At 37.6% G+C, this 27,852-nt stretch overlaps 2 protein-coding genes across 4 annotated transcripts in view; one reads left to right on the top strand and one right to left on the bottom strand.

Moving 5' to 3' along the window:
- Positions 1–1,343: 1,343 nt before the first annotated feature.
- On the bottom strand, positions 1,344–15,995 carry LOC129273785 (proline-rich protein 11-like). 2 transcript variants are annotated; one of them, XR_010296369.1, is made up of 10 exons: positions 15,886–15,974; positions 14,089–14,264; positions 12,497–12,680; positions 11,414–11,542; positions 10,427–10,732; positions 9,763–9,840; positions 7,568–7,698; positions 6,672–6,822; positions 3,915–5,122; positions 1,344–3,487 (listed from the first exon to the last, which is right to left on the bottom strand). XR_010296369.1 is itself a non-coding variant. In XM_064112690.1 (9 exons), the coding sequence occupies exons 2-9, from the start codon at positions 14,262–14,264 to the stop codon at positions 5,030–5,032; spliced, it is 1,248 nt and encodes a 415-aa protein (XP_063968760.1). In that variant the 5' UTR covers positions 15,886–15,995; the 3' UTR covers positions 1,344–5,029. The 2 variants fall into 2 exon arrangements, 1 of the variants encoding a protein (XP_063968760.1); XM_064112690.1 differs by having other exon boundaries at positions 1,344–5,122; positions 15,886–15,995.
- The window catches only part of LOC129254585 (spindle and kinetochore-associated protein 2-like), a 29,543-nt gene continuing 10,966 nt past the window's right edge, over positions 9,276–27,852 (top strand). Inside the window, exons 1-7 of one of the 2 annotated variants that reach the window (XM_064112698.1) lie at positions 9,276–9,367; positions 9,518–9,668; positions 9,790–9,886; positions 12,528–12,684; positions 21,505–21,563; positions 22,112–22,271; positions 27,370–27,453. In XM_064112698.1, coding sequence (XP_063968768.1) covers positions 22,206–22,271; positions 27,370–27,453 — 150 coding nt within the window. In that variant the 5' untranslated portion in view covers positions 9,276–9,367; positions 9,518–9,668; positions 9,790–9,886; ... (1 more) ...; positions 21,505–21,563; positions 22,112–22,205. The remainder of the gene's footprint in view (positions 9,368–9,517; positions 9,669–9,789; positions 9,887–12,527; positions 12,685–21,504; positions 21,564–22,111; positions 22,272–27,369; positions 27,454–27,852) is intronic. The other variant, XM_064112697.1, reaches the window with a different exon arrangement.

Raw genomic sequence — 27,852 nt, 5'->3', positions numbered from 1 at the left:
CCCCGATGCCTACGATCATGAAAGGTAAGGCAGCATTTATGCGCGTGTGTGGAAATGATTACATTTTGCCATCAAAATATATATCTCTTTCTTATTTGCACATCCCCCCTCAAACACACACATTTCTTTTTTCTTCTCTTTCTTTCCCTAAATCCTTTTAATCTATCTTTTAAGATCGTGTCTAAAGATCTGTGTCAGTTTACAATTTCCATAGGCTCCGCCCATGGAGGAGGAACTAGTATATAATTCATCCAAGCTCCACCTTCCCAGGGAACGTGCCCATCTTGAGTGTCTGCAATCCTTGGTGCTATCGACCAAGGGCGGAGGAATCAAGGGCTTTGTGGGAGTGGGAACACATAAAATTGATTACAAGATTTTGCAGACACGCAGAAAAAAAAGAGATACAAGTTTACCACTCCACAAAGAGAAACTGCATCCAAATATATCCAGAAAGAAACCCAGAAATATTCTTACTTTCCAAAGAAGCCCCCCCCCCCAATAGAAATAAATAAGAATACATAAATAATAAAAGAGGATAACCTCTAATAAAGGAGAGGCACAATGCAAAATTTTATGAACAAAGTGGGTGCAGATTGATATGAACCCTGACCCCCCCCCCCCTCCCTGGCCCATGCTTGATAATCAACTGCAACAAGAAAAGTTACCCTCATGTCTTGATTTGCTGCTTGGATTATATAAATTCCAATGAAATACTTAAATTAACATGTGACCAATTGGAGTGTTCCTGCACCCTCCCCTATTCTATAACACACTAAAATTTCAAAAACATCTTTAATTTCAAAAGGTGAGTAAATTGCTAACAGTTACCAACAAGACTTTGATCATTTCATGTACTTTCCTAACCTTTACGTTGGGAAAGTCTTAAAATAAATAAAAATCACAACTATAACTAATCAATATCATAAAACAATTTAGTTTTCATTAAGCTTTAAATAAGATACTCTCTTATATCAACATTCTCATACACAAATATACACCCATGTGGATCAACCCAGACAAAGAAACATTATAGTGAAATGGGGGGTGGTAAGAGACCACTCCATCTGCAAACACCCTTTTCTAAGTATATCTACCCCCGACAACTTGAGTTTGAAGGCAAATCAGAGAAATACATTGAAAGCCCCAAATGTGTGTTTTTAAGCCATTCATTTGCATTCAAAACAATTTTTATGCAGCAACTCCAAACACATACAGATCTTACCCCCAAGAAAAAAGATACTGAATAAAATATTAAAATATATATATATATATATATGTATTAATGTGTGAACATCAAAAGTACACAAACAATTGTCTAAGAAATTAGAATCATAGCCAAATGCTCAGATATACAAGCTTTTTTTATTGCAACTTTAGAATAATAACTAAGAAAATTAACTGAACAAATAAATAAAACTTTAATAACAACTTACATGTACACTATATAAGCACCAATACTATTTGCGTATAAGCTGCCATCGTATACAATTTATGCTGCAAACTACTAAGGAATATAATCCATGATTAGTACTGTGAAAATCGACATATGGTTAAGCAAGAATTATATTTACATTTCTTATTATTGAGACAAGAGGAACGTCCATGTATATCTTTGTTTAGTTTCCACACCACAATTCTCTTTTCCAAATTCAATGACTTATAGAATAACAATTTACATACATGTCATTGTAATTGCTCAAAGATTAATTTGCATGAATAGCTACTGATCATTAAGCTATCAAAAAACACCAACGATTAAGGAATTGATTTCCCATGAAGTTATCGGAACCGAAACCAGGTTACTTTACACATGAAAACTAAAATCATGTACTAATAGGCCTGTATCAGCAGACAACAGCTACAAATGTACAAAGTTGGGTGAGCAATGAACAATCTTTGATTTTGAGAAAAAATAAACCCACAATAATAAACACCAAAAATCTTGGCATTTATTATCACCCTGAGGGGTGTCTCTTTCCAATCATAATACATGCTACCTCATGATCCATGTGATTGCAAGTATTGAGAACAGAGATACACTACAAGTTGTGTAATACACTACAGGAGAAACCAAACCTCTATGGGTTAAAACAAAAAATAAACATCTCTAAAGGAAACAATTTAAACTCTTCTTTAGTTATGAAATCCTTTAACCAACCTTCATTGTCCACTATATGATTAATTAACATGTAATTATAAGTAGCAAAATATAAAAAAATAAATGAGTTTCTTGAGTAAACATTCACATCGTATAAAAAGAGTATATTTTTAGAAAAGAAATATTTACATAATGACCATTCATGATACATCGGAAGAATACAATGTAAAAAAGATGTACACAGAAAGTTGACATTTATATAATACATGTTTTATATTTGCATTCAATATACCAGAGCCTGCAATCACTAAAGTATTGTTAACTGTTTGCAAAATATTTTAGCAAGTATGCTTTAAAGACAATAGAACTGTACAATACAGATTTAAGTGCATGTAGAAGTAATCAAACATGATCTACAATTTTAATGAGATTGTATAAAAAGTTGAGATAACTTGATGACATCGTATCACCTAACTTTGATATTCCTCTGAATGATTATCACATCAATATTATAGATATGATTTTATGTGCAGAAGTGCATGCTTTAAGCAGATCAATGGTCAATAACAAAACAAAATAATTTTGTGGAAGAAGGAAACTACCAGACCAGACTGCGAATGCAGTTTTAGCTAAGCTTCTGTTAAAAAATATTGAAAATATTCCAACAGGAGTTAATATCACATACCAATGGCATTCACATTATAGTATATGAACAAAGTTACAATATGGTTTAAATGTAGTAAAAACCATTTGCAAATTCTGAAAAAAATCTGTAAAACTTGCACTTTTCTAAGAATACACGATAGAGTACTGAAGAGATGGCGTCACTCTTAGAGTATTCCGGTCAGGGCTTCCGGTTTTTGGTGCTATGTCTAGGTGGAGCATGCAAAAAATTTACAGCCACAATTTGGTGAGGGTGGGGTTGCATGAATACCTTATCAGCCCAATTGAAATCAGTATAAACTGGCTTGGTTTCAAACAGTTATGAACCGTAACATCATCAGCCCAGCCATTAAATATTTGTAACACCATTCATATAACTGTTTTCACAAAGTATTGCTAAATTTTACGATTCAATACCTTTTGATATTTATTATCAGATCTTGATTAAATTTCCAGTGTTTTGCTCTGTGAATTTTACTTCATTTATTTACATATCATTATATTCAGCCTGGACTTCCCATTAGTTTGAATTATGTCTGCCACTCTGCCAAGCAAGACAAGCACACAGTGCTTGGCCTGTAATAGGTTCCTATGCTGAAGTGCTAGTCTTTATTCATACAGTACAAGTTGCATTCTTTGACTCAATTCAACCCTATCTAGACCAGGCTTTTTTGGGTGTTATGTGACCAGGGGGGTTGAATCCCCCCCCCCTCCTTGAGATCTCGGCTGCCGATCGCCGTGAAAATTGGCATGATAAGAGTGTGGATGTAATCCGCAAAGCTGTATGGTTAATTTTTCCGAAATCATCAGCATAACTTTTAGCCTAATTATGCTTCAAAGAGGCTCGGCAATAAATTTGGTTAAGAAAAAGAAAAGAAAAACAAAGAAATACATATTAAAGCAATTCATAAAACAATAAAAAACATACGTAATTCATTTTCAAAACAGGATTTTTTATTTTATTTGTAATTGTTTGCAATGGTATAAAGAATATTTACACCAGAGCTTTTTATAGTGAATTAGAGCAAAAAGTATGATTTATGCATAAATTAGCATAATTAATTCATATTTTTTTTAATCTGATTTTGGAAAAAATTAACAATACAGCTTTGTAGATAACATCCCACATGCCAATTTTCACGGCGATCGGCGCCCGAGATCTCAAGGGGGGGGTGATCCCCCCCCCTTCCCCAGGCAGTTTTAGGGTTAAAAGCACAAAATAGGCTCTATGAACCTAATCTATAGTTTTAGACCTTTTGAGTGTATATGTGAGTCAGATTGCCCGCTGGTACCCCATTTCCTATAACCAAAATATATCTAGTTGCAATCAAATGTCCTCAAATCAAATATGCACAGTAGTCAGTACAAGAAAGACTTCTCAGTACTTCAGCATGGGCATATCTACCTGTTTCTACGAAGTGCAGAAATACACTAGAAAATTACAAATGATTCTGATCTTTCAATTGTAAAGTCATCTGAAATGATGGAGGAGTGGAAGATCAGCCTCACAATCTTACACCTGGCAGTGTGAATGGTGGCACATCACGACTGCTAGGTGTGGAAAACCTGCTTTATTGTCACAAAATATTATTCAATTTGAAGTCATCTTAATGGTGGATGGATTGAGGTTTAGCCTCAGAATCTAATACCTGGCAAAGTGAATGGCTATGTATCACTACTGCTAGGTGAGGCAAGCCTGATGTGTAGTCACAAAACATTCATTTCAAGACATCTTAATGGTGAATTGGGTAAAGTTTAGCCTAAAAAATCTAATACCTGGCAGTGTGAATGGTGGCACATCACTACTGCTAGGTGAGGAAAGCTTGCTGTATAGTCACAAAATATTATTCATTTTAAAGTTGTCTTAATGGTGGATGGGTCGAGGTTTAGCCTCAGAATCTAATACCTAGCAATGTGAATGGCTATGTATCACTACTGCTAAGTGAGGCAAGCCTGATGTGTAGTCACAAAACATCATTCATTTGAAGTCGTCTTAATGGTGGATGGGTTGAGATATAGCCTCGTGAATCTAATACCCGGCAGTGTGAATCGGGACGTATCACTACTGCTAGGTAAGGCAAGTCTGCTGTGTAGTTACAAAACCTCATTCATTTTAAAGTTGTCTTAATGGTGGATGGGTTGAGATATAGCCTCGTGAATCTAATACCTGGCAGTGTGAATCAAGACGTATCACTAACGCTAGGTAAGGCAAGCCTGCTGTGAAGTTACAAAACATTATTCATTTTAAAGTTGTCTTGATGTTTAGTCTCAGAATCTAATACCTGGTGGTGTGAAAGGTGATGTATCACTAAAGCTAGGTGAGGCTTGCCTGCTCCAAGGTGACGGAGGAGTAGTCACACTCTACAAACAATAAAAGGAAAAATCAAAGCATATTAATCATCCCAAGCTTTGAGAAAGTTGCAGTTCATGAAAAATTATAATTATATAATGGTGGGCCCCAAGTCTGCGCACCTAACAATTTGAGTTAAGATTTAACATGAATTTCTTCTTATTTCACAAAATCTTTCAGTTAATAATGTTCCTTATATTATCATGAGTAAGTGTACCAAATTTCTCATTAAAAAATGAAAGAAAATATAGGATTATCTTGAAAAAACCTCGGGTAGTCGTTTTCAGATTGAAAAAAAAATGGTATCCCATGTCTGCGCACTCATTCACTTTGCACACGATTCAGGGATTTTGATGAGAAAGGCTGTATTTTGAGGCCGTCACATGAAATGCCCTAAATTCATTATTTTTCCACCATTTTGAGTCGGATATTTTCATGAATACCTGTCTATGTATTGCATGTGTAAAGTTCGTGCTCGTTGCGTATTTTCTTTTACTAGAATCGCGCAGAAACGCGTATGCGCAGACAAGGGGGACTGCGCAGACTTGGAGGAACTTGCCATACTGTGTTATCTATGATGATGATAAAATAATATTACAGAAAAATTGTAACATTACTAGGGGATTTCATGAATACTTTCAAGTGCTTTATAAGTGATTTCTCACCACCAAGCATGATAAGCTACTGAAATCCTTGCATCTGATTGGTTCAGATGCTTCATGACATGCAATCCTGATTTCTTTGTACAAGAAAGTTTTCCCAATATTGTACCTTAGACCATACAGACTTCTACTATATATTGTGCAAAAATGACCCCCTCACAGAATTTAAAAAGAATCCATTGAGTAATGTGTCCAAAAGCACACACACACACACACGCATAGGCCATCCACAAAAAATAAAACCTCTGAACCTATGAAACATGGCAAAATGGGGGAAGCATCACCGAATTGAAATGTTAAAGGTTTAGAGACTATACCAAATTACACTTACATACCAAATTTCAAAGGAATATGATACAACAGTGGCAGCAGCATAAATGTTGCATATTCAAAAGTATAATCCCTGTATTCTGCTCAGAGGGAGATACAAGAAAGACTGATATCTTAATGAATATTAAGCCCCAGCGCACACTATGTGATTCATTGCGATCTAAATGTCAAAGAAATTGTAATAACATTTGATATGAACATCCCAACCAATAAAATCTAAGTGATCAGAGTTAAGAATTGTGGTAGGACTATCGAAATCCAAATTCAGTCTAGTTTGAGCCTAACTGTAGGAATAAAACCAAATTCAAAGCCAAATCATAATGATGTCATCATCGGCTGCGACCTGAAGCTGATTTGGGCTTTACTTTGACCACAGGGCTCGCCGCAAAGCAAAATTATGATTTTATTATTTCTAACACTAAGCCAAACTTAAAATGAAATAATTTTACTTCTTGGAACTTTCAAATTTAATGCAAAACACGATTTACTAAACAATCGTGTCGTATCGGATCACATAGTATGCGCTGGGCTTTATAAAGAAGAGCATCGGCTGTCGAAAGTAACTCACCCTGAATTTTCTCTTGAGAGCCCTGGTCATTATAGGAGTAAGCCCTACCCCACTCTCAGTCGGTTTCATGCGGAATGGAGTGCCGCCTGGACTTCTAGGCAAACCAACTCTCTTCAAGGACATCCTGAAGTCCACTGCCTCTAATGATAACCTGTTATGACACAAGATACAATAATAAGAGCTTTCACAGTGTACGTCATCAATACAATGTGTCACTGATGTGGCAGTGATACCTCACTAGAATATCCTCTATCCCTCATATGAACATTCATGAATATAAAAATGATTTGTTAATGAATTCTCACATCATAATTCAATATGAAAAACAGTCATATATCCCACCTTTTCCTTCCAGTTATAAAATGCAAAAAGTTGATTTGAAATGAACTATAATGATAACATTAACAGTAATGATTAATAATATTGTAATGAATAAAATGAACTATGATAACATCAACAATAATGACCTACAACACTATAATGTACTTTTTAAGAATAATGAAAATATACAATATGTTATGATGGTAAAAAGCAGCAAAGTCAACATAACACATACAGGACAACAATTGAAGAGAAAGTGTAAGCCATACAGTGTACATGTATTTGCCAAATCTCCACATCTTCCTTCTAATGTGCACCTTTGTCTTGTTTTATTTTCCCCTTTTACCTTTGTGCCTCATATTCTTCCATCTTTTCCTCTTCTGGGCATGTTGTCTTTTATCTATCCTTTGGGTTATTTACTTGTAATGACAACTTCAGTTGTAATCAAAATGTTTTTCAAGGAACAACAGTCTTTTTTTCAGCAGGTTTTGTATGTGCTCTGTAAAATTTGTTCTCTGTTCAGCAGTGAAGTTGTCAATGGAATAAACTTTGTTGCAATCAATAAGAAAACTCACCTTTTCCTCAGATTCATGGGAGATGTGATTTGGGGGGACTGAGTTGAAGACTTGAAAGATTTTTTGAGTTGCACAGCTTGAAGATCAGATAACGTTACAAGAGGACCACTGCCAGATGAGGATTTAGACCTCTGTCGAGGAGAAAAATATCAGGGCCTAAGTTCAGAGAAGTTGTTTTCTATTACAAGTTACAAATCTGTTATAAGTTCCTAAATTATTGCATCCAATTAGTGTTAGTGGATTCAGTAATTTTCAGTTAATGCTTTGAAAGCTCTCTTGAGTTGCACAGCATGACAATAGAAGAGGACCATGGCTAGATATTAAGGATTCAAAAGTCTGCCATAGCAAACAAAGTCAGAGGCTTGTTTTATTTCAAAATTGTGATCGGTGATAAATTGAATCTAGTGTTAAAAGCCACTGAATTTTGAAGGATTTTCTTCCAGTTGTACAGCTTGAAGATCTGACATTGTTACAAGACCACCACCAGATGTTGGGGATTCAGAATTCTGTCAAAAAAAATAAATCTTAATCATGTTTCAAAAGGCTTTGTTACCCTGATAAGACACTAATACTAAAACCTAAGCCTACACTACAGACACTGTGAAATTTAACTTGGTCAATATATTTTTGAAAACGTGAATATACATGTATTATCTGACAAGGTATTAAAAGACCATCAAACTTAGCTGTCAAGCACTCAGAATTTGTTCTGACAAGGAAGATGGGAACCTGTATTCAGAAGTTTGCTGTTTAAGATCTATTTCAAATCAAAACTACTATTCATCCAATATTATATTGGTTATGTACAACCAATATACTGAAAAGAACAATCCACATCCATTGATTCAAATACATTTTAGCAATGTGTAATAACCTTCCCTCACTGAGATTTATAGTGAAGGGACCTCTTCCTCTACCAAAATTAGAGCAGCAGCTAAGTAGTTTGACAACCCCCACCCCCTTCTCCTTTGCAACTTTGAAAGACACAGGCTCAATCAAAACTTGGGTAAAAAATTATCCCTTTTCAATGGACACTTAATGTAAATTTTTCATTCAATAATAATAATAATAATATAGGGTATTTATATTGCGCACATATCCACCTTGTTAGGTGCTCAAGGCGCTCCTATATTACCCGGCTAAGCTAGGCGTTCATAGCGCACACAGCTTCTTGAGGAATAACTTCCTACCGTAGGGACAGTGATTTTCCGTTTCAAAAAATTGCCTTTTCCGTTTCAGAAAATCTCAAATTCCGTTTCAGCATGTCAGAAAACGGAAATTCCGTTTCCCCATAGACTTTGTACACACGGAAAATTGACAATTCCGTTTACACATTGAATAGCAAAATCACAACACGCACACTCGACTCGCACTGATCAAAATTTGTATCTGCTACTGTACCAACAACACAATAGAATCCGTTCTAATCGGATCTATGCGGGTGCATAAAATATTTTTACACACCCATTTTGCATGCATACATCCTCACCTTTCATATTATTAGCATTATTTCACGGTGAAATGATATTTCATCGATAATTTTGGGGGGTTTTGGACATCGTTGTCATCAATCAACGGCTCTTGCCAATCCGCCATCTTGGATTTTAAGACCACGATATCGTGCTGTTACATCTTCAAACGTAGAGGGCAGCAACACACGACCGTGTAAGGAGTTGAACGATATGTGTGCACGTGAAGCCCAACACCCGGCCGGCCGGGTACGAGTACGGTGTGGGGTACAATCGAGTGTGCTGATGTCAAGTGCAGTCACGATGTGTGAATTGTCATGATAGTAGCAAAGTGAGATCGTGTTTTCTGGGTTTTGGGGGCCATTTAATATTCTCATTTTGTTGTGATTTTGGAGTAATTTCTGTTGCTATTCTGTGTATTTTGAGGGAAAATACGTTTTCCGTGATTTTCCGTTTGAAATGCCACTTTCCGTTTCAAAAGGCCCTTTCCGTGAATTCCGTCCGTTTTCCGCGATCGCGGAAAATCACTGTCCCTACTACCGGTACCCATTTACCTCACCTGGGTTGAGTGCAGCACATTGTGGATCAGATTCAAGTGATTTTTTTTTTTACAGCAAATCACCAGTTCTTAGGTACAGTATAAGCATCCTTTCACAATCATTTTAAGACAGTTTCCTGCATTTTTTTCATATTCACAAGCAATACCAAACTTGAATATTCTCTCACCTTAATTGTCCTATCCACTTTTTTTAGTTTCACTCCTTTGATGTCATCCAAGGAAATAGCAGGATTTGTATTCGCTTCCTGTGATGGGAAAACAAGAATGTAACACGGTTAGCAGGCAATATCAGTAAGTATCAAAAATAAATAATACTGTGCTGTGCAATATCATTACAAGACTCTTACACTGGCTCATTAAGAGATGGCACAGAAAAGCTGTACAACAAAACTTGGCATTTTGGTGCAAACTAAAAACATAATAACATCATCATCAAACATGAGTTTATCAATGCAACTTTGGGCCATCTATAAAGACTTGAAGTGTTTAATGCATTTTTATCTTTATAGTAAGGCAATTCTATCTATCCATTTAGGAACACTATAAAAAAAATTCTGAGAATTGTCATATCATATCTAAGATAGGCTTCCTCTTCTTTATAAGCATATCGTATCTAAAATAAGTTCCATATTATGCTCCGGCGACAATTGCTCTGCTCTAAATTAATTAATTTACCAACTTCAACCTTGGGTTAAACACTATAGCCTACCCTAAACCTAACATAAAACCCTACATCTTAGACGAAATTAAGCCCAGAGCAATTGTCGGAGAAAATGTTGTGTCATCCTAAAAAAGGCCTCCTCTTCTATATGTTGTGGAGTATCAAATTACCTTATTTTCATTGCTGGTGCTTTTCTTTCTCTTGGGTAGGTCCTTTCTCCAGTCTTTAGGAGGAACTACTGCTGGTGGAGGGGGAGGGGGAGGAGGGGGAGGGGGAGGTGGGGGCATAAGTGTTGCTAGTGGTGGTGGCAGTGGTAGTGGCGGCGGTACACTTGGTAGAGTTGAAGAGCCTGGTGGCAGTGTGCTAGTAGAAGGTTGGTGTACTGCCCCTCGGATAAGGTTGGTTGCTGTAGGGCTGTGCAGCGGACAGCAACAATGGGAGCAACTTGAAGCTGCAGAGGTATTATCCGCTGATTTCTGAAAGATATATGTTATTAATATTAAAGCAAATAATCACTAATTGCTATGAGAAAAACAGGTCTCTATGCATCAAGGGCACCACACACCTTACGATTAGTCTGCAACCCAATTTTGGAATGAAATGTAGTAGAACTTGATGCTAATATGGAGACATGGAATATCTTACTAATACTGTGTAATGTTCTAAATCATCGTATGAAACTTGAATACCTGTTTAAATTTGTGGCTATGCTATCATCCTTATTAGAATAAAAGTGAATTTGACATATAGAAGTAGTGACATCATAGCAATCGTACGATTGGCTACGATTTGAAACTAATTTGGCCTTTACTCTGAAATAAAGGCATCGAAAATTCCTATATTGGTATACTTTCAGTTAATCGGAACCTCAAACAAAAAGTTACTGTTCATTCACATTTTCAGAAAATGAGCAAATTGCGATTTGTTCCAAAATCGGATCGTAGACCAGTCGTAAGGTGTGCGGTGGCTTTTAAACTTGTAATAATTGCAATAATATACGATATGATCAAAAGGAGAAATAAACAAAATTAATCAAAATTCAAAAACTTCCTTGCAGACAAAATTTATACTCACTCCAAGACAATAGTTTAAATCTTTAAAAAAAAATGTAAATGAAATATTTCATACTGGCTTCTATTTTGGTTAAATGCCCTTACCTTTGATTCCATCTCTTCTCTGATTCTCTGAAGTTGTTCTTGAAGGAGAACGATCTGTTCTTGGGTGGCATAAAGCTCCCTACGGTAGACACGAGATGGAAACACTACATCTTTGGCAAACTCCAGGCTCTACGGAAGAATTTGAAGAGATGGTATACAGTTGTGAGAACGAAAGATTGTGAGCTCTCAGCCTCTCACGTTCTTCCACAATATTTAAATGAAGGAACAAAAATAATAAATTTCAATGACACACATTGTTCTTCAAATACCATTGAAATCATATTTCAAAATACAGCTGAAGTGGTTAGGCTAACCATTTGTGTGCAGAAGCGTGCATGTTTCAGTGTCTAGTGGACATGACCCCCACCCCCCATATACACACAATAAAAACTTATTTAGTTAAAGCCCAATGAAAATAGGGATTTTCGTTCTCATAATATACTGTATACCTGGTATCTCAATCTAATTCATCAAATAACACAGCATTACAAAGCTCATACCTTTTTACTTTAAAAATGTTTTTAAGAGGAAACTATAATACACTCAAAAGGCCATCAAGAAAATTACCAAGAGGAATGTTTCCTCTGAAATGATATTGCTATGGAAATTAAACGCCAGGGCACACTATGCAACATGACTGCACCACGATCCGATTGCAACGAAATAAGAGTGTGCCCCAACCTACAATGCGCTTTGTTGCAGTAGGATTGCAAAACAAATCTTGGACATTTGACATACTGTCAAATCTTTCTACGATTTGCTAATTTCAGTGAATCAGATTTGTCCTAAACGATGACATCATGGCCAATTTGCTGAGCTGCTGCAGGGCAGACAACATACACTCAAAAGAAGAGGTGCCATGAGATGCAGTGCGCTGCAAAGCTGTTGCAAACGTGTGCGCTGACCTGCAATGTGATTGGACTGATATATGCGTTTGGCAACTTTGTAACCAATCGGATCCTAGTGCAATCGCATCACAATGTGTGCACTGGGCTTTATATGGCAATTGGGAAAAGAAAAAAAAGTATACATATCTCTCTTAGTCCCACATGAGTGTTTGCCATTAAAATAACTGTACCGTACCTCATTAACTTTGGTTTTCCACCAATTACAGACATGATAGAGAGTAGATGGCAGCTTGGTTAGACTCATTTCTCCAGCCACTGCCAGCCAAGAACTTGTATCCATGAATGGAATCATACTGCCTGAAGATGATGATGAGCGATCTAACTCCTGGATGTGATCACCAAGACTATAATCAAGTAACCTGTGTAAGAGATAAAGTAGTGATTAGTCCATGTTTTCCCTCTAAATGTATAGTTAAAGGTCAAGTCCACCCCAGGAAAATGTTTATTAGAATAAATAGAGAAAAATCAAACCAGCATAGTGCTGAAAATTTCATCAAAATCGGATGTAAAATAAGAAAGTTATGACATTTTAAAGTTTCGCTTATTTTTCACAAAACAGTGATATGCACACCCCAGTGACATGCAAATGAGTTAGTCGATGATGTCCATCACTCACTATTTCCTTTGTTTTTTATTGTTTGAATTATACAATATTTTGATTTTACAGATTTGACAATATGGACCAACTTGACTGAACCATATGTAGTATTAAACAATGCTAATTCCACATGTTCAGGGAGGAATTAATCCTTATTTCACTTGACAATGAGAAAATTAAAATATTTCATATAATAAAATACAAAAGAAATAGTGAGTGGATGACGTCATCAGTCTCCTCATTTGCATACCAGCCAGGATGTGCATATAACTGTTTTGTGAAATTAAGCGAAACTTAAAAATGTCATAACTTTCTTATTTTACATCCGATTTTGATGAAATTTTCAGTGTTATTCTTGTTGTATTTTTCTCTTTTTATTCAAATCAACCTTTTGTTGGGATGGACTTGCCCTTTAACAAGTGTCAAAATAATCACCAATGTTTGGTAAAGATCTGAAATTACAAAAGAAGTTTCCACCCCCCCCCCCCCCGGTTACACATTGAATATGATCCAATTGTATATGGAAAGGTCAATTGCACCGAGAAATTATCTCAGAGGTTGTGATTTATCTCTTTTAAAAGCATTTCGTTGATTCTCTATTGCCGTAAAAAATCAGATTCAATGTAAGGTTTGTCTGAACTTTGCGTGTGCACACACTGGCATTCAGGGCTAGCACTTGCTACATACAGTTCTTAAATGGCTTGTTGGTTAAGCATGGAGTAACGTGAGAATTATCAAGACCTGTACTTTTGAAATGATTTATAGAAGATATTCAAGATAACATTTCTAATAAATCATGCGAATGGTGAATGTTGTTCAACTTTACTGGCCGAAAAGTGTAAATGGTACATGTTATTGTACCTCGACAGAAACCACCTTTTTAAAATGAACAATGCATACACTGTACATCTAGTCAATAATCAGTCTGAGTCATTATTGTGAAATGGTATCATGGTTGTGGATCTTTGTCGATTATGGATTGTAAAATATGGTGTGTCACTTTTTCTGACTAGGAATGCATCATGGTATAAAATTGTATGACGCGCCTCAGCACAATGACGCATCATTCAGGGGTCAAGAGGTGCGTCTAACAAAAGGCAGCTGCATAAACATCAAATTAGTGAGGGTTCCCTCACTATTTCAATAATGAAACTCAGAATTATTCTTACATTTGAGAGACATCGAGTTCCATTCTTGAGGCATCAGTCTGCTCATGAAGTCCTGGAAGAGTCACTGTTGATGTTGACAGACTTTTGGAGGGTTCCCTCACTTTCCTCCGATTGCCTCTTCTCTTACGATGTGAAGAATATGACAAGAAATTCACTTTATTGCTGCGGTGCTTCATCTGAACGGAAAGGAGTAATTATAAAGCAGGTAGAGAGAAAGAGGGGGGAGGGGTAAGACGGCAGGTGAAAGTCAATGTAAAATGGTATAAAAGCAGGGTTGTAATAAAAAAAAACTAGGGTTTTTTAATTTTTGTCATGATTTTTTTTTTAAATCAAGAAAAATGTATTTTCTTCTGAATCATTTAAACTTATAATGTTGTACAATTAGGCCCTTGATTACACTACTGGGTGTACATTGATGAAGACTACAAAGTAATCGCTGAATTTCCAACAAAAAGTCAAATCAAAAAAAAAATTGCCACATTATGTTAAACAGGGGAGGGGGGGCACTCACATAAATTGGTGGTACGAGGATGTGCCGCTTTTAATAATGACCCCCTGGATCTGGATGTATACCATGCAGGGCCCTCCTGGGCATAAACCCATCCTGAATTTTGCCGGGACCGGCAAATGCAATACGACGGGTGAACACCCTACTCTTTGAAAAGTGTATTGGTTTTAACTTGCATACATAGGTTGTGACTCTCCTACACACGGGACCAACATTTGCGTCCTTTCTGATGGACCGAGTGTTTTTCCAACTGCATTCACACATGCACTGAATGCATTGGTGAGGCACACTAACACACAACACCATAGCATTAGACTTTTTTGTAAGCCGCGTCTACCCTCATGTTGAGATCTACAATTTTATCCGAAACATGCGCTCTAACCAACTGAGCTACGCCTACGCTGCCTCCCCCTTTTTCAGCCTTCAGGCTGCTCACAAAACACCATTACGAAACATCTCAGTTCCCAAGCCTTGCCTATATATTGTCCAACGCAAGCACAGCGCTAGACAGCTGGCAGCCGGCTGTTTCGAGGAGTAAATTTAACATTTTAATTTTTTTAATTCCTCCTCGTACACAGACGGCTTGCTATCGTGCAGCCACCATTAGGGGGTTAACAATACAAAATCCCCCGACAGGGCTCATTGATTTTTGTCTTTATTTCATGAAAATATGTAAAAACATGAAAAAAGAACTGTACCAAAATAAAGATTATTATTTCGTTTTGACTTTTGCCTTTTTTGGCCTGAAAATGAAATGCACCAAAACGAAAAAAAAAAACTTTAAACTAAGTAAAAGGGGGAAAACAGTGACTTAATTACTTCGACTGTCACGCAACTTCCACTTCCCTGGTTGATCTGAACTTAATACATAAACATATGGCCATTGAGACAATGATTGAGTCCCAGTACAGATCGGTGAGTGGAGCCAACGGAGTTCAGCGAAACAACCAACTACAGAGACCGAAGCTTTTGGTCTAGAGTAGAGTAACCCAGGGAGCTCCCGCCCGCGCAGCGGGCGGGAGCTCCCTGGGTTAGGTCTAGAGCAGCAGAGGCAGTCATCTGGACTGGAGAGCATCACAGCGTTGTCTTGACTCCGAAGTCTTGAGCCTCGAGCTATGTAGTTGAGGTAGTACAAATTCAGTTCAGGCGGCTAATCATTGATACGACAGCACACAAAAACTGTGAGAAATGTCCCTGAATATATACTTTGGCATGCCTATACTTTTAGATGCAATATCATAAAAAATATTTATCTTATGTAAAAACTGTCATGTGAGAAAATTACTTACCGTCAATCATCAAGCGTTCATCGTCTGTGTTTATAATGACCGCTCCCAGCTGATCAAAAATGACGTCAAATGCAGTTAACCAATGAAAATCTTTATACTTGCGAAACAGCGGACTTTAAAAATCAGTAAACCACACCCACAGAGATATCAGCGAGATGAAATAGTGGCATGCCCTTTTTAGGGAATTACCAGAAATAAAGAGAGGCTTTGATTAAAATTGCACTTGTAGGCAAGGCGATATGTAGAAGTAGCAGAAAAGGCTTTCAACTTTACCTGTAAATATAGGACTAATAGGGGCCTATATGCCCTGCGCGTAAAATAATGGTCAATTAAATTCCCCATGCAGCGCCTATATAGGACTAATGTTAGATCATTATGCTTATAATGATTATATAATACAATACTAGTAAATGAAATGGTCACAACTTCAATTAAAGAGCATAGAGAGAAAGAGAAAGCGGGGGACAACGATCATGACGGGCGTAAATCCCGAGTGCCGGGGGGGGGGGGGCTCGATCGCCACTGAGGGGTGGCATACCCGGGGGGGGGGGCAGTCAAATGTAGGGTTCCAAATGTAGGCCTATTGTTGTACACACGCGTGGTCAAATTATTTCCAAACACCCCCTAAACGAGTTTTTCTCTGTGTGCATAATACTGACCCCCTAAACAAGTTTTTCGCAGGCTTTAATTTATTTACACATTTTGGCCCCTAAACAAGTTGTCGCCAGAATATGACCCCGGGGAAAAAGCTTAGGGGAAAAACATACACTAAACACGTTTGGCTAGTCTTTAAAAAAAGCTTTGGAAAAAACATACCCTAAATAAGTTTGACCCACACCCAGGGGCGGAAATCTCTCCCAAAAGGTAGGGGGGACACAGGGGCGGATCCAGCCTTCGCCAATAGGGGGGGGGGCGGAAATTTGTTTCAGCCATATTTTCCCCGATCGGCAGGTCGAAGATGATTTGTGTTTGTTTCTTTGATGGGGTAGTCCTCATTAGTAAGTTTTTAGCTTTATTCTTATAAATTCATATATAATATCATAATCCTTATTTATATGATGCGAGCGCGAAGCGCGAGCTAATTTTTGGAAATTTTATGTATTTTTTCCTAAAATTTGAACATTCTGGGCAATGTTTGATATCCTGAAAAAAATATGTATGCAACTTAATAATTACTACAAATGCAAAGCGCGAGCAGAAATGAACTGATGGAAAAGATACCTGTTAAAGACTGCGTGCAGTAAGCATTTACCAATCAAATAATGCGAGCGCGAAGCGCGAGCTGTTTTTTGTGGACATTTTTACCTAAAGAATGGAAATTCTAAGCACTTTTGTATAACTCAAGCAGAATAGGTATATAAGTAGACAATTGATGTGAGCGCGAAGCGCGAGCGGAAAATTTCGAGATTTAGTCCTATAATATTTACTGAACGAGACACTCTATTCATGTTTTGTAAATCATGAAAAAGATGAGTATTAATCATGCGAGCGCATAGCGCAAGCAGAATTTTTTTATATACGTACCTGTTGAAAAGGTACCTGTTAAGGACTGCTTGCACTTAGCCATGAAGGCGTTACATATTTCAATAATCAAAAAATGCGAGCGCGAAGCGCGAGCTGAAAATTTTTGAAAATTTCTAAAGAAAGAATGGAAAATTTTAATCAATTTTTGTAATCGTGAACAAGATAGATATATAATTCAACAATTGATGCGAGCGCGAAGCACGAGCAGAAAAAAAAATCGAGATTTAGACCTAAAAATGGGCCACTCTGTTCATGTTTTGTAAACAGCCATAGGCTGATCAAGGGCTTTTTACCGTGTTTAAATAAAATAAATCAATTGAAATTAATGTTTTGTAAATCATGAAAAGGATGAGTAATAGGGGGTCTTCCTACATTAATAATGCGAGCACAAAGCGCGAGCAGAAAAAAAATCGATATTGTGATCTGAAACTGGATAATGATTTAAATAGAGAACAAGTTGAGTATTTGAATAAACATGCGCGCGCGTGTTTCATATTTAGACCTAGAATCTAGGCATTCTAAATACATCTTTAATCATGAAAATCATGAAACTTTGATATTCCGATCTGAAAAAAGAGTCAATTACCGCTTTATATTTCAAGCACTTTGTAGGAAAATTGTAAGGTGGATATGGATTGCACTTTAAAAAAAGAGCTAAAATTGTCATTATTATTACTTTGAGTTTTGACATAGGACCGGGACATCCTTACAACATGTCATGAAAATGATGACTATCTTCCTATTCCTCTTGCTAAGCGCGAGATTAAACAAAAGGGACAATTTAATTATTAAATTAATATCATATTTATTAATGCCTAAATAGGGCGCGAAATCTGATGATATTATGGCATAAAAACTGGAAATTTCACTTTTGTAATTATGAATAGGATGCATCAGTTAATATAATTTATTTTTGACCATTAACGCGAGCGCAAATCGCGAGCTAAAATTTTTGATAAACCGTCATGAAAAGAGGATTTTAAGTAATTTGTTGTATAATCAATATTGAAACATACATAACTCGCCAATCAAAATGCCAGCGTGCAGCGCTAGCTGATACGTCTTGACAATCAGACCTGAAAAGGGATATTTTGAAAACTTTATGGAATACACGAAAATAATAGGTACCTGATAAATCAAAATTTGCGAGCGCGCAGCGCAAGCAGCAAATGTTGATAACATTATTCAGACCATAAAACTGACATTTTTACAGAGCACTTTTTAAAAATCAATTTGTAAATCACACAAAATAATGAAAGTTCGATCTCCGAGGTGAAATATGTTTTGTATATTGACTTCTAAACTTGATATTTGAGCTCCATATTGAACAAGATATGTAAATCACCTAACAGGCAATGCGAGCGCGAAGCGCGAGCGAAAATTTTATATAGTAGCACGAAAGATTCTTTTTATTTTCCAAGTCTTCCCTTCATCTTATTTTATGCACTCGTCGCCTTCTTTTCTTTTTCTCCTCTCTTTTCCCTCCTTTTTTCCTTTTTCCTTCTTTCTTTCCCTTTTTTTCTCTTTTTGCTCCGCCAATATGGGGGGGGGGGGGCCCTCGGTCTCCTGGATCCGCCTATGGGGACAAGGGGCGGGGAAATTTGACAAGCAAAAAAAAGGTTATCATCCCAAAAGTACGGTCATCTCGTCCCAACTCGTCCCAAAATACATGGTTTATTTCGATTTATAATGATGTATTTCTTACCATCATAAAAGACAAAAAATAGTAGGGGGGACATTTGATATTGCTATATGCTGATATTACTATTTTGAGTAGGGGGGACACGTCCCCCCTGGGATTTCCGCCCATGCCCACACCTCGCGCAAATTGCCATGTATTGTTGACTGTTAAGAGGCAAAAAGTACATCCTCTATATATAGTCTTTATCTTCTATATCTTCGCAAATTTGACCCTAAACACGTAGCTTTCCTAGCAAAATAGATACATTTTTTAAATATTATTTTATGTAGTGTTTTTGACACCCTTATTACGTTACGTGCCCTTTCTTGAAAAAGACATCATACATGAATTTTGTCTCGCATGGTATCCACTCGTCAATGTAAGTGCCCCCCCCCCCGGCCCCCCCCCCCCCCCCCGGGGTTATCTTATCGCATGACATATGATTTCAAAAAAAATTGTACCGAATTTTGAATGCTGCATATCATCTCTTGATATATAGGGCCTAATCTTAACGATTATTAAAAATCTTTCCTTAATTTCTGCAATCTTTTCCTTTTCATTTCGGCATCGTTGTGCCATCGGAAATTTATATTGTGATCTGTGGCTTATACAATTCATTTCATAAGGCACATTTATTGCTTACAATCATTATCTCATACTTTTTCCTTCTCATCTCACCTCTAAACAGATTGATGACTTTTTGATAAAAATATATCAACTGTTTAATCCTCATTTGCTCGTTCTGTTACAACTTTATATTTCCTTTTTTTTCAGCGGAGGCAGAGCGAAGTGGAAAATGGGGAGGCACAGGGGAAAAGGGCACATTTTCCTTCCGAAAAGGGCACTAACTTAAAACAAAGAAAAAAGTGACTTACTATCTACCCCACTCACATGACTCCTGAAACTTAAGGCACGTGAGATTATTATTACAAGATTTCTCCTTAATTCATGATTATAAATAACATAAAAATGATAATATTGTTTTTTTGTTTCTTACCAATGAGGCTGTCAATTATAATGTGAAATTCGTCAATTTAAAAATGTGTTTTTCCAGAATCATGTAATAGGAAAAGGGACGCCATCAGAACATTAACATTTTGAACAAACTAGAAAAGAAAAGGGGCATTTATCAAAAGTAAATAAATGCAAAAAAATCGGGGGTTTAATTCGAGGTTAAAAGGGATGCATTTTATTCATATTATCAAAAGAAAAAGAAATAGCGAAAGCAGGGGCAAATCATATTTTGAAATGGAGTTATGCGATTGAAGGGTGCACTCGCAGAACGAAGCAGAACACTATTAAAAAAGTGTATTTCATATGAAGAACATGCACATAATTTATATGAGAAGGCAAAGCTAGGACACTTGCAAGCGGCATAAAACAGATCCTTCTCAGGTATCAAAGGGGCACAGAACACGTTCGTGAGGGGCACTTTTTCTTGGGAAAAAAGGGGCACTGATTCGAGAAAGGGCACTTACAAGAATGCAAGGGGCACTTGCTCACACATAAAACAGGTCCTTCTCAGGTATGAAAGGGGCACAGAACACATTCGCAATTGGCACGTTATCGGATAAAAAGGGGCAATGATTCGAGAAAGGGCTCTTATGAGAAGGCAAGGGGCACTGGTTAACACATAAAACGGGCCCTTAAGTTGAAAGGGGCACAGAACACGTTCGAGATGGGTACTTTTCTTTGGTAAAAGGGATTCGAGAAAGGGCACTTTATACAAGAAGGCAAGGGCCGGGGTACTTGCTCACACTAATACGGGTCCTTCTCAGGTGAAAGGGGCACAGTACACGTTCATGGGGGGGCGGGGGCATCATTTTCCTTGCATAAATAAAAGGGCACTTTTTCATTGTTTCAAAAAGTGGGGGTACGGTCCCCCCCCCCCCAGATTGCCGCCCCTGTCAGGGGTGGCGGAGCGTAGTTGAAAGTGGGGGGGGGGGCACCGGGGAAAAGGGCACTTTCTCTTCTGAAAATGGCATCTTAAAACAAAGGGAAAAAATCACTTATCTACCCCGGCTCAAAAGTAATGCAAACGCTGGCTCTTCCTGTCCACATATTTTTTGGGGCAATTATCTATATCTTATTTGAAATTCAATTTAAAATATGTTTTCAGAGTCATATAATATAGGAACAGTCTTGTTTCAAAGGAAAAGGGACGCATGGACCTGGCCGGTAAGCGGGGGTGCTGGGGGGCTCACCGCTGGGGGTGCTGCGTGTATTATTCTCCATAGGCAACCCCCAGGAATTCTGGACGGTGTAACAATATGGCGAAATTTAACAAAAATTATTTCTTTTTTACAACCCCCCCCCCCCCTCTCCCACCCTTTTTTGTGCTTGTCAAATTTCTCGGGACGAATTATGATAATTGGAGTGAAACTTTTTTCTTTCTTTCTTTTTTGCTTTTACAGGGCACGAACATTTTAAGGACAACTTATCTGATATGAAGAACAAGTTCCAGTATGAGAAGGCAAGGGGCTAGCACTCGTTATTACAGAAAACGGGCCTTCTCAGGTGAAAGGGGCACTGAGGGGCATGAGAGTCGAGAAAGGGCATGCACTTACAAGGGGCACATGCTCACACTTAAAACAGGTCCTTCTCAGGTGAAGGGGCACATGCAAATGTTCGTGAGGGTGCATTTTGGGGGTAAATTTTTTTTCACTTATATGAGAAAGGGCACTTTGGAAGACCTGAAACGGGTCCTCAGTCCTCATGCAGGTGAAAGGGGCACAGTCCCACAGTATGTACGTTCGAAGGCCAAGGGGCCGGCGGTTTTCTTGCGTTAAAAAATGTACTTTTCAGTGCTTCAAAAAGTCGAGGCCCCGAGGGCACTGTGCCCCCTGACCCCAGGATCACCGCCCCTATACCTTTAATTGTTTTTTGATACATCTTCTTTTTGTGTAATCATGTGTTTTTATGGCGATTGAAATAAATAAAATATAAACTTGAAACTATAATTAAAGTTAGTATGGGCGCGGCGCCCGCACGCCATTGTTTCATTTCTGTTCATTTTCAAAGATACCATATTGAACTCATCGAATCGGTATACCCATCAAATCCGGCGGTACCTGGCGGGAAGTTGAGTGAATTTACACTTTTATAGCAACAGAACATGGCAGAAAAGACAGGAGATCAAACACAAGAGATGGAGAGGATGGTGGACAAGCTTGAAGCTATGGTATTTGATTATTAGTATTTGTTTAAGCTGTTGTTGAGCTATATTCCGTACTGTGGGTCAGTAACTGTCGGCGGCCAGTTCAGTTCGCACAAGTTGGGACTCGGTCCCGCGCCCGCCTAGCGGCGCGCTAGCTACGGCCCGGGGTTCGATCGGGGCGCGGGCCGCGGAATTTAAAGGCCAGGCAGCAATTACCTAGCAGTTTTTCTACCTTTGAGTTCTCAACACCAAGTGTCTACCGAGGAGACTACTAGGGCGTGAAACAGGCCCAAAACGAACAACAACAACAAGGCCAGGCAGGAAGGTAGCAGAATTAATTGCGTCTGTTTGGAGCTTTGGAAGTTTGGTGCTAAGTCAAGTAATCAAGCCTGTACTGTAGTCTGTAGACACGAATAACCGTCGTTTCTGGGGATTTCCTTAACAATTTCTGACATTTCACTAAGTATTGGTGAGTGGAGCCAACGTAGGTCGTAGCGCACTCACACGTATTGCGAGGTTAGTATTAGTATACTAACCTCGCACCACGAACCGCGTTTGGCAGTGGATTTCTAACTAGTGGGTCGCGCGTGCTGGGATCTCACTTCTTGGGTCCACATGTACATGCACACGACTTCAATGGCTTGATTTTTCTGTGCGCGGCGGCATGTAATGTCTATTGAACCCTTGGGTGGTCGTAGCGTAGTTCAGCGGAACAACCAAAATACAGTCACAGAGATTGAAGCTTTTTGGTCTATAAAGTATCAGTATCAAGCCTGGTGCTAAAATTAACTGCTATATTGAGTTTCGCACCGGCAGAATTCAGGAATCAGGCAAATTTCCCCACCAGTATTTGTTGCAAATGTCACCCACTTTTGATTCAATTTTTCAAGGGAGAGGCGCACGGCCTCGTCTTGAGGACTCCATGATGATGTCTTTTTTAAATACTTTGACATATACTTCATCATTCATGTCATTGCCATTGCATTGGACTCTTTGGAGTATTGAACCGCCCTTCATATACATGTGTATAAGAGACACATGTAAACAAAGATGGATTTCCCTAGGAAATCCATCTTTTAATATAAAAATCATGTAAATTGCTGTGATTTTATTAATCTCTACACCTTCCTACGCCTAATGCGTAGGAAGGTTAAAGTTGAATTAAGAAGACGATTCCAAATATTGAGATATTTACATTAATAGCAACCTTACAACCCCCCAAACACTAAGAGGTGATTCAACCCCCCATTTTCTTTTTTCAAAATAGTGAATTTGAACGATTTATCCCTACCCATTTTCCCTGAGTTCGCTCCTGCAATGCCTACCGAGACGGGTGTTCTTTGAGTGTGACGTCACCGGGGGGTATTCGGTCTCGGTGTAGTAAACAAGGCAGTGCCGCTTTGTGTACTATGCACGTACGCCTTCATATGGAATAACTGCAGTTGAAGTTGTATCTGCGAGCCATAGAACTTGCAAAGAGGAAATGATTAAAATATTTGTGGCCGTACTATTATTCCAAATATGTAAATTCCCTCAGAATGATACCATAGACCCTAAAGGAATAATTTCAAGGTGAATAATATGAAATTTGATCGAGATCTTCTCACCAGTCGATAACGTAGCAGACGTGTTATTATGACATATTTATCCGCGTGTGACGCGGCTCTTGCAAAAAAACACAGTTGGTTGCGGAATTGCTTTGTGCCGACCGGCCGCCCGCTCCGGCGCAGCTAGCTGTCGAGCTACCATACCGCATACCTTTCTTGTTGTCTTCAACCATAGATATGTATACTAATTACTAAAATATCCCTCTGTCTTCAACTCACTTGCGAATTGCGTTTGTATGTGTGACGGTGACCCCTAGCGTAATTAAATATAGAAAACAACTCAGAAGGCCGAGAAAGAATAATACGTTTGGTTCAAGATTGTTCTGTGGAATGAGCTATGAGTGGAAATGATCCAGAGGATATAAAAGTGGAGTCAAAGACAAAAGAAAAGAAGAAAAAACGCCAGGGGATCGCTGCACGGCCATGAACTAAGTCGACGTACCAGACCATAACAGTACACTCAATGCCTGGGTGTTGTGTCTACTAGTATTATGCGTTCAGCGCGCGCTGAGCGAGAGCTGAGCTAGCCGCCGGAATTACTTTCCAGCTATTCACTTGATTGAACATCGTGATAAAATAAATGAGAAATAGTGAAAATATCATTCAATAACTCACTGTTTGCTATCTTACATCATGATTGAAGAGTTCATGATGGTTATTCATACTGTTTTTTATACAGGGAAAGTAAAGATTTGTACATATCAGTCCTATTTGTTTGATTTGAGTTGCTTTGAAAAAAAATTGTAAAATATCTTTCTCTCTCTGCATAGCATTTCTGTATGACATTCAGGCACCTCTTATACTAAATTCCCCCCGGTGACGTCACACTCCGAGTGGCTATTACACTCGTCTCTCGGGCTCTGACAGGTGGCTAATTTCATAGACTTTCAAAGCAAAATATCGAGAAGGCAGAGGATTTTTGTGACATGCTATCTGTTTGAACAACTTATATATACTATATATTGTGTGTAGAACCTATATTTATGGAAACTCACCCCCTTCTTAATTCAACTTTAAAAAAATGGTCAATTAAAATGTTAAAAAATGAAGGTTTCTTACCAGACCGATGTCTTGTAGATCCCTCGATCCAAATGTACAGTACCAGTCACAATTCTTTGACTCACTGTTACCTGTTTCGGCCAGAGAACAATAGAATCAGTGGACCAAATCTATTGTTCTCTGGTTGAAACAGGGATTAGTGATTCAAAGAATGGTGACTGGTACTGTACACAACGCAAATACAATAGGGTTGACCTTTGAACCGCTTATGTATGACGTACATCCGGTTAGCGATGCCGTTTTGAAGAAAAATTTATAGATAAAAATTGTTATTTCACAAATAGAAAAATTTATTATGTGATTATAAATAATTAGTATAAATTTATAATAGGGTCATTCCATCTGGATTCACCCAGTGGTTGCACCCGACCTTCTCAGAATTCGTTGTAATTTGGTACACATAAAATTCACCATGGCCCACGTACAAAACAAAAAAAATGAGTCCAATTGGTCCGTCGGTTCACTACGGCCCGCCCTTTTCTCCTTGTTTTGACAAAAATGGGCGTGACCTTCAACTTTCAATGGCCACTGCGTCGTAACGTGTTGACCAATTTTCATGAAACTGGTACCATTTATTAGGAAATTCAGAGAGGAATCCAAAACATGCATCAAATAATGTATTGGAGCGATTTATAAGGTCGTGACCTTTGACCTTTACTTTGACCTTGAATTTGACACCCGGACAAATAATTTTTTAACTTGATTTTCGTGTATGTTAATTATTTGTATGATATTGACAAAATATGTTAAAACCAATGATGATATTTTATTTCTTCACCTTTAAAAACTCTTCCAAAGATACCATGAAATTTCACTCTAGTCCCACATACTAATATTCATGTTAGTAAAAGTGTTTACCAGTTACATGATTTCTTCCAATCTTAAGTTACAGTATGCAAACACATGAAAAGAAATTAAGCGTATCAGTTCACAAATGAAACATTAAACATTTATGCTCATGAATAGGTATCTGTTTAGGCATTTTGATGATCAGCAATATATATCATATATATATATTCTTGTTAGTAAAGTGTTTACTTTTATCATCAAATTGTTGAGTATATGCCTATTTACTAACAAGAAGATATATATATATATATATATATATATATATATATGATATATATTGCTGAACATCAAAATGCCTAAACAGATACCTATGCATGAGCATAAATGTTTAATGTTTCATTTGTGAACTGATGAGCTTAATTTCTTTTCATGTGCATACATACTGTAACTTAAGATTGGAAGAAATCATGTAACTGGTAAACACTTTACTAACATGAATATCAGTATGTAGGACTAGAGTGAAATTTCATGGTATCTTTGGAAGAGTTTTAAAAGGTGAAGAAATAAAATATCATCATTGGTTTTAACATATTTTGTCAATATCATACAAATAATTAACATACACGAAAATCAAGTTAAAAAATTATTTGTCCGGGTGTCAAATTCAAGGTCAAAGTAAAGGTCAAAGGTCACGACCTTATAAATCGCTCCAATACATTATTTGATGCATGTTTTGGATTCCTCTCTGAGTTGGGGTGCTATTGCAACCCCATTCAACCCCATTTTGGAGAGTATCCTCTGCCTAATATTACACGGACGAGTCCTGGGCTCCCTGGGTTAGGCCAATATGGGAGGTAATCTCCCATATAGAGACTTGATTTGCAAAAGAATAAAAGAAACAACACCAACAAAAGTGTAATTTTCCACCCAAAATTTTGTCTCACTGAGGTCAGAAGCCCATTTGTTTTGTATGTGGATGACAACAAAAATCCTATCAAAACAAAAGTAGACGGTGAAATTTTAAAGTAGACAGTGAAGGGGTAATTTTTCATAAGGAATCTGCTTAATCTGCAAAAGGTAATCCTTTTGAAGCAAATGTAAACAAAGGAAATCGGTCTCCCAAACTGGAGATGGAGACTGTCTCTGAAATTGGATACCCATGTTCTTTACAAAGGTCTCTGATATTGGAGATAATCTCTCTCATGGAAAACAGTCTCCCATATTTACCGTGCACCTCTACTGCTCAGTCATAGCGTTAGCAAGTGCCAAGTCTCGGCTACTCATTCAGGGCAGTAACCACTGTAGGTACATATAGCATCAAGACTCCTGGAGAGTAAAAATCAGTCTACTATACGTAGGCTTACTCTCCATGGAGCCTGGGACGGGATGCCATTGCTCTACACACACCGATGCTCTAAAATGCTAGTTTTCTTTAAGGTTTTGAGCCCAAAAGGATTTTCTCAGAAAAACACTAAGTTATTGTCACGTATAGCAACTCTTCTTCAAAACATTATGCTTAATGATTTGAACAAGACACCAAATCGAATAATAATAATAATAATATGCATGTATATAGCGCAATAACTATTTCTATAGGGAAGTTAAAGGATAAAAAAACAATTTAGGCTGCATATTTATGGTTGATTTTATCATTTACTCATTTTTAGTTTCAGAAGACAGAGTCTGATGTGGAGTACATGTCCAGAAAGCTTGAGAATGAGTTTCAAGAAGGAGCCCAAGAAAAGAATCAGGTATCAATAGTAGATGCTTAAATTTGTATAAGTTTTGTACAGTGATCATCCAGTACATGTACAAGTAGGCAGAAAATTTGAAAAATCTTATGAACTCTTGATGGCAAAGTCAAATCAATCACATGTAATAAATTGCATTAATGGAGAAAACTGAATTTGCAAACCATGAAGATATCCCAAATTATCTTAACAAAAGAAAGGGAGGCTGTCTTTTCTTTCTTGCAAACCACTGACCATGACATCATTTTTTTTATACCATTCCTAAACACAAATCAACAGGGCTAGGTGAACTTCCCACTGTTACCTTTTGTTAAACTGCTATGTAAAATAATAATCTTATAGCTTGCTGAGGGTAAGATTCCAGATGACTGGAAGTCAGTCTGGGTGTCTCAGATCTTT

The sequence above is a fragment of the Lytechinus pictus genome, chromosome 2 (genome assembly GCF_037042905.1).
Source record: "Lytechinus pictus isolate F3 Inbred chromosome 2, Lp3.0, whole genome shotgun sequence".
In the NCBI taxonomy this organism is placed as follows: Eukaryota; Metazoa; Echinodermata; class Echinoidea; order Temnopleuroida; family Toxopneustidae; genus Lytechinus; species Lytechinus pictus.
Note: the sequence above shows the minus strand (reverse complement) of the source record. Positions and strands in the feature narration are given on the sequence as shown.